The sequence below is a fragment of the Lathyrus oleraceus genome, chromosome 5, assembly GCF_024323335.1.
Source record: "Lathyrus oleraceus cultivar Zhongwan6 chromosome 5, CAAS_Psat_ZW6_1.0, whole genome shotgun sequence".
Classification (NCBI taxonomy): domain Eukaryota; kingdom Viridiplantae; phylum Streptophyta; class Magnoliopsida; order Fabales; family Fabaceae; genus Lathyrus; species Lathyrus oleraceus.
This window is the reverse complement of record NC_066583.1, coordinates 134,156,975-134,163,642: the sequence shown is the minus strand read 5'-3', so window position 1 is coordinate 134,163,642 and position 6,668 is coordinate 134,156,975. Positions and strand designations below refer to the sequence as shown.

The following is a 6,668-nucleotide window of genomic DNA, read 5'->3' as shown; positions in this document are numbered from 1 at the left end:
TTGCACTTGTTTTATTATGCATAAAGTATTGATATGAAATGTGTATGAAAGGATATCATGATTTAGGCCTAGAAATAAAACCTTTGACTTGTTGGTTTAGGTCAATTAGTTGACCAAAAAGTCAACAGTTAACCAAAAGTCAACCTAGGTGCAAAAAGGGGTAACTCACCAATCAAAGCTCATGATGAATCTAAAAATGAAATGCAATGGTCCAAAATGAATGAATGGACTTGTAAATCAAGCTACCACATGACTTGAACTAAAAAAATGTCATTTTGCACCAATGATCATTCCCTAAGATAGTTTGTATTTATGACAAGCAAATCCTAAGACAAAATGTGAATCAACCATCTTTGATCATCTGAATCACATTGAATGAAATGAATTAAAAGGTATGGATGAATCAAGTATAAAAGCCTAATGCCGTTATGGAACACAAACAAATGGACCAAAACATCAATGCTTTAGTACCATCATGAATCAAGAATCAAGGACCATGAGCATATGCCTTTGAAAGCACCCAGAGACCTAAGTCAATGGCCTATGAAATGTTAAATAGGATGCATACATGGATGCTTGAACCAAGCCATGAACCAAATAGAATTTTAACCATGTAGGAATGTAGATTTGATGATGGTTGGTGCATGATATGATAGTCAAAACATCTCTCCCCAATGAATTAGGGTTTTCAATAGCACCCGATGAAAAGTTAAGCCATATGGCATTGTAGGACCAAATCTTCCCTGATTAGGGTTTCATGAGGCATACCCTTCAATAAAGTTCTTTGAATCAATTATGATGCTTCAAGAGCAAGTCTCAAATGTATGAACCCTCAATTAGGGCTTGGGTAGCCAAGACAAGGCCTAAAGACTGTCCATAAGGTCTCGTAGCCACATCATCAAGAATTAGGGTTTAAATGACCTGAGGAGTGCGATGATGAGGTCTCCTTGAATACACATCTCAAAGATCAGGAAAATTAGGGTTTCATTTCCCCTATGAAGAGCCAAGTCACACTTTTAAGATTTGATCCACACATAACCCTAGCTTTGCAAGCCATAAAGCTTTGAATCTATAGTGGTCAATTATCAAATATCAATGAATGAATGATGCACATGAATGAAATATGAATGTACACATATGAATTTCAAGTCAAAGGTTGAGTGAAAATATGAAGAAAAAAAAAGGGAACATTTTGGGGTATGAAAGCTACCTATTCAATACAAAGAAAGAAATGACTTAAAAGAAAATAAAGAGAAAAATGAAGAGAGTTTTAGCTTAGTTTTTTGTGAATGATTGGTGGTTAGATTTGTGAATGAGAATGGTTTTATTTATAGGCTCTAAAAAGGATAGTTTAGGAATTATACAAAGAGTGTGAGTGCCTTCTATTTAATGAAGTAGTGAATAATGATGTAATATATGCATGGAATAATGATGTAATATATGCATGGAATAATGATATAATATATGCATAGAATAATGATGTAATAAATGAAAGATATTTTGGGTTTTCTAGAAACATTGATTTTTTTTATGATGCATGGAAATGATTAATAAAATTCAAATGAATATTTTGATGATAAATCAAATGATCATGAATTTATTTTTCAAAATGCATAATGGAAAAAAAAATGCAATTTTAGTCAATTTCTTCAACATGTAAAATATTGACTTTATGTTGACTTTTTTTTTACTAAATATGCATATATGAATAATTATGGTGACTTTATTTGATGATAAAAATGCATATGGATAAAAATGCAAAACTGGACAAATGAACTTGTATTAGATGAATTTAAAATGCCCAGACAAAATTGGGGTATGACACCAGTATTCACCAAAACCTGAATAACTTGAGCATCGACAAGGTTGTAAAACATGTTCATCTTGCTTATTTTATCCATGATATCTGAAAAATGCAATCACACATGTATAAAAAAGCCTAAAGACTATGTTCTCACAAAAAAATCTTCCTTCTTTCCTCAAGATTCACTGCGCTCAAGATAACAGGTATTCAAGTACGATCGGATGCAGAAACCAAGTAGAAGCGCAAAGAATCGGAAAAGTGTTCCCATGCTCCAGTAGGCATGCTACGGGTCATAGCAGGGAGCCCTGAACCAGAAGCCAAAGTCCAACCAAATAGGGGCACACTACGGCCACCCGTAGCACCTGCTACGAGCCGTAGTGGAAGGTTTGGGACAAAGCTTAGATTTCATAGAAGATAATGGCCTGCTACGGGTCGTAGCAGATTTTTCATGAGCGGAAGTGATTGAAGATCAAATTTTATCTAAGTATTTGGGTTTTCTAGAAACATTGATTTTTTATGATGCATAAAAATGATTAATAAAATTCAAATGAATATTTTGATGATAAATCAAATGATCATGAATTTATTTTTCAAAATGCATAATGGAAAAAAATGCAATTTTAGTCAATTTCTTCAACATGTAAAAAATATTGACTTTATGTTGACTTTTTTTTACTAAATATGCATATATTAATAATTATGGTGACTTTATTTGATGATAAAAATGCATATGGATAAAAATGCAAAACTGGACAAATGAACTTGTATTAGATGAATTTAAAATGCCCGGACAAAATTGGGGTATGACACCAGTATTCACCAAAACCTGAATATCTTGAGCATCGACAAGGTTGTAAAACATGTTCATCTTGCTTATTTTATCCATGACATCTGAAAAATGCAATCACACATGTATAAAAAAAGCCTAAAGACTACGTTCTCACAAAAAACTCTTCCTTCTTTCCTCAAGATTCACTACGCTCAAGATAACAAGTATTCAAGTACGATCAGATGCAGAAACCAAGTAGAGCGCAAAGAATCGGAAAAGTGTTCCCATGCTCCAGTAGGCATGCTACGGGTCATAGCAGGAAGCCCTGAACCAGAAGCCAAAGTCCAACTAAATAGGGGCACACTACGGCCACCCGTAGCACCTGCTACGAGCTGTAGTCGAAGGTTTGGGACAAAGCCTAGATTTCACAGAAGATAATGGTCTGCTACGGGCCGTAGCAAATTTTTCATGAGCGGAAGTGATTGAAGATCAAATTTTATCTAAGTATTTGTAATTTCTACACTTTATATTTTGATTTTCTTGAATACTATGAGTAGCCCCCCCCCCCCCCCCCCCCCCCCCCCCCCACACACACACACACACACACACACAATGCCAGGGGGTGTCCCTGATTTGAATCTGTAATGAATTTGAGTTGAGTTTATATTGCATAAACAATATTATTTTTCATGATTAATCTATTCTCTTGATGTTCTTAATTCTTTCTCTTTCGGAACAATTGAGATTTTTATATGATTATCAATTAGGTTGGACCGCCATTGGTAATGTTTTCATGAGAATATTTTACAGTAGATATTACCTAGGACTAGGGATACCCTATAGAAAACCAAATTGTTCTTCATATAAAAATGCTTAATTTCATCGATCAATTTATATGGACATGGAGATTAGGTATGAATTATTAAAGGTTTTCTCACTAAGACATTAGGAGAAATCACCCTTAAGAACGAGTGTTAATTAATTGATATTTGTTGTTGCAAAAGTGATTCAGAGTTGTTACAGGAAAAAATCACACACATCCTCTAACATATTATTTATATCTGTCAAAACCTTTCCTTACACTATTTATTTTATTCGCAATTATTTTTATATATTTGCATAAAAAATTCCAAACATTTATTTTTGTTTAATTGAACAACAATTAGAACTCAATATTTACAAGCAATCCTTGAGATCGACATTCGAGGAACTTTCCTCATTATTACTACTAAGGCAAAATAGTACACTTGCTATTTTCCGATCAAGTTTTTGACGTCGTTGTCGGGGACTACCAAAATATAGGGTTCAATTTAGTTCAATTGAAATTTTGTTGCTCTGCAACTAAAATTTAATTCCCGTTATTTCATTTATTTTGGTCTTTATCTATTAATCTTCTTATGATATTTTTATGCGAGATAAGGCCTCAACTGATTTTCCTTTTAACGCAGAAATCAAAAGAACCGTGCGTGCAAGACTCATACAAGCTAGACTAGCAAGACTGGAATCATACAAAGAGAAACCCCCCAATTCATTCAAGCTCAGATTTGAAGTCAGAAAGAGAGGTAGAAATGATGGGTGAAAATCCACCACCACCAGAAATATTATTAGGGGACTATGGGATGACAAATGCACTAGGTGGTAGGCTAACAATTATGAACCAACCGGTGAATGTGCCTAACTTTCGGCTGCATCCCAACACTATTAATCAAATTGAGAGGAGACCTTTTTCGGGAAAAATCAATGAAGACGCAAATAAACATTTACAAAGGTTTCTGACCATGAACACCACTCTGAAGATAGATGGGCAGACTGAAGAAGCAAAGAAGTTACAAATGTTTCCTTTTACCCTATCTGAAGATGCAAAATAATGGTTTTACTCATTACCTGCTGGGAGTATTACCACGTGGGAACAAATGGAAACAACTTTTCTGAATGAGTATTTTCTAGCCTCCGTTTTCCTCAAGAAAAGATACAACATCATGAACTTCAAACAAAAAGAAGGCGAATCACTTAATGATTCATACAAGAGGTTACTTGTTGCATGCCCGACACATAACTTGGATCAGACGAAGCAAATGCAGATGTTTGTCAATGGTCTCCAATTGAAGACGAAACAATCGATTGATACAACAACTGATGGCTCATCAAACATTTCAACAACCGCATGTGTTAAAAAGATCATTGAGGCAATAGCCATAAATGAGCATCTAGAGTTGTATAATAGGTGTTCAAGAAAATATGAAGGGGTTATTGATCTGAAGCTTGAAACAAATAAGATAAGGATAGAAGACACAGTTGCTGCAGAAGTTGAAAAGAAACTTAAAGCAATGAATATTAGTACACAATAGGTATCTCAAATTCATCCGACCCATAATGTTAGTTGTGAAATTTGTGGCGGACCTCATTTGACTGTATACTGTGTTACAACCGGACAACAAATTGAAGAGATAAAATTTCTGAATCAGAAAACCCCTTATTCTGACACTTATAATCCAGGCTGGAAGAATCATCGAAATTTCTCCTAGAAAGATCAACAAGAGAATGTTCAAAAGCATGGCGCCATTCAATATTAGAACCAACCACAACAAGCTCCTAAGGAAGCAAATTGGGAAATAGCCATTGAAAAAATGGCAGCTCAAAATTCCCAGTTTCAAGAAGAAACAAGAAATAATCAGAGGGACACTACTGCTTTTATCAAAAATCTTGAAGTTCATATGGGTTAGATAGCACAATAAATAGAAGGTTCACAAGCACAAGGTTCCCTACCAAGTGCAACAATACAAAATTTGAGAAATCATGAGAATGTTAATGTTATCACGACAAGAAGTCAGAAAGTTGCTAAAGATGAAGAAGATAAGGCAACAAAAGATGACCATGTCATAGAGGTAGATCTGGAAGTGAGGGAAAATAAGGAAGAAGAAGAAGTTATACCACCAGTAAAGCCAACTGAAGAGAAAAAAGAGAGGCTAAACTAATGATTAAGTTACCCTGCCCTCAGAGAGTGACAAATAAGGATCCAAAAGAGACAAACTTTGAGAAATTCATCACAATGTTTACAAAGATAGAGAGCAGTATGCCTTTCTTCGAAGCACTCGAGCAAATGCCCATGTACAAAAAATTCATGAAAGAGGTAATCTCTAAAAAGAGACCAATAAAAGATGGGTCGGTAGCCTTGAATGAAAAGTGTAGTGCAATATCACCAGGTAGGAGAATCCCAAACAAGCATAAGGATCACGTAGTTGTTACAATCCCATGCATTATAAAAGAAAAAACTTTCAAGAAGGTACTAATTGATTCAGGATCCAGTGTGAGTCTGATGCCATTACCAATCTATCAAAGGCTTGGTATTGGAAATGTCAGTGATACAAGGACAAATATGAAATTTGCAGATCACTCCATAAATAAGTCATATGGGATAATAGAGGACGTACTGGTGACAATAGAGGAATTTAGTTTTCTTGTTGGTTTTGTGATCATAGACATACCTGAGGATGAAGAGACACTTATTATTCTTGGTCGAGCATTCATGCGTACAAGTCGATGCAATTTCAACATAGACCAGGGTACACTAACTTTACAAGTTTATGATGATGAAATAACCTTGAATGATATTGAAAACAGAAATCTAGAGGTAGAAAAAGAAAATCACTATCAAGTAGGCATGATTGGGACATATGTGAAAGGTCAAAGTAACATGTCAACATCAGAAAAAGTCTCAAGAAGGCCTTCTCAACTGATACCACCTCCATTAGCAAACCCGAATGGAAAAAATACTATTTCCATTCCAAAAGCCATGAGAAAGAGAGTGAAGCCTTATCACCAAGGGCAAGGGATTGGCCTAGTAGAAGATGTTCGCATACAGGGATGATGTGGTGAACCGTCGAGTCATGCGACGTTAAACGAAGCGCTATGTGGAGGGCAACCCACACTTTTACTTTCTGAGCTGTTTTGTTTTTGTTGTTTGATCTGTTTCTTAGTCAGGTGATATCAATCACTTAACACGGGGAGGCAAAATGAGATACATTCAGAAAAATTGAAGAAAAGTCGATACATGGAATGGTACCCGGAATAAAAAGCCCCACAATCAAGAAAAAC

General features: G+C 35.3%; 1 protein-coding gene across 1 annotated transcript; it reads left to right on the top strand.

The window, feature by feature from the left end:
* Positions 1 to 5,547: 5,547 nt before the first annotated feature.
* LOC127079241 (uncharacterized) lies at positions 5,548 to 6,441 on the top strand. Its single transcript, XM_051019649.1, has one exon. It carries the CDS (start codon positions 5,548 to 5,550, stop codon positions 6,439 to 6,441), a length of 894 nt encoding a protein of 297 aa, XP_050875606.1.
* The last annotated feature ends 227 nt before the right edge of the window (positions 6,442 to 6,668 follow it).

Coding starts and splice junctions, on each gene's coding strand:
- LOC127079241 (XM_051019649.1), top strand. CDS start 5,548: ATGATTAAGTTACCCTGCCCTCAGAGAGTGACAAATAAGGATCCAAAA.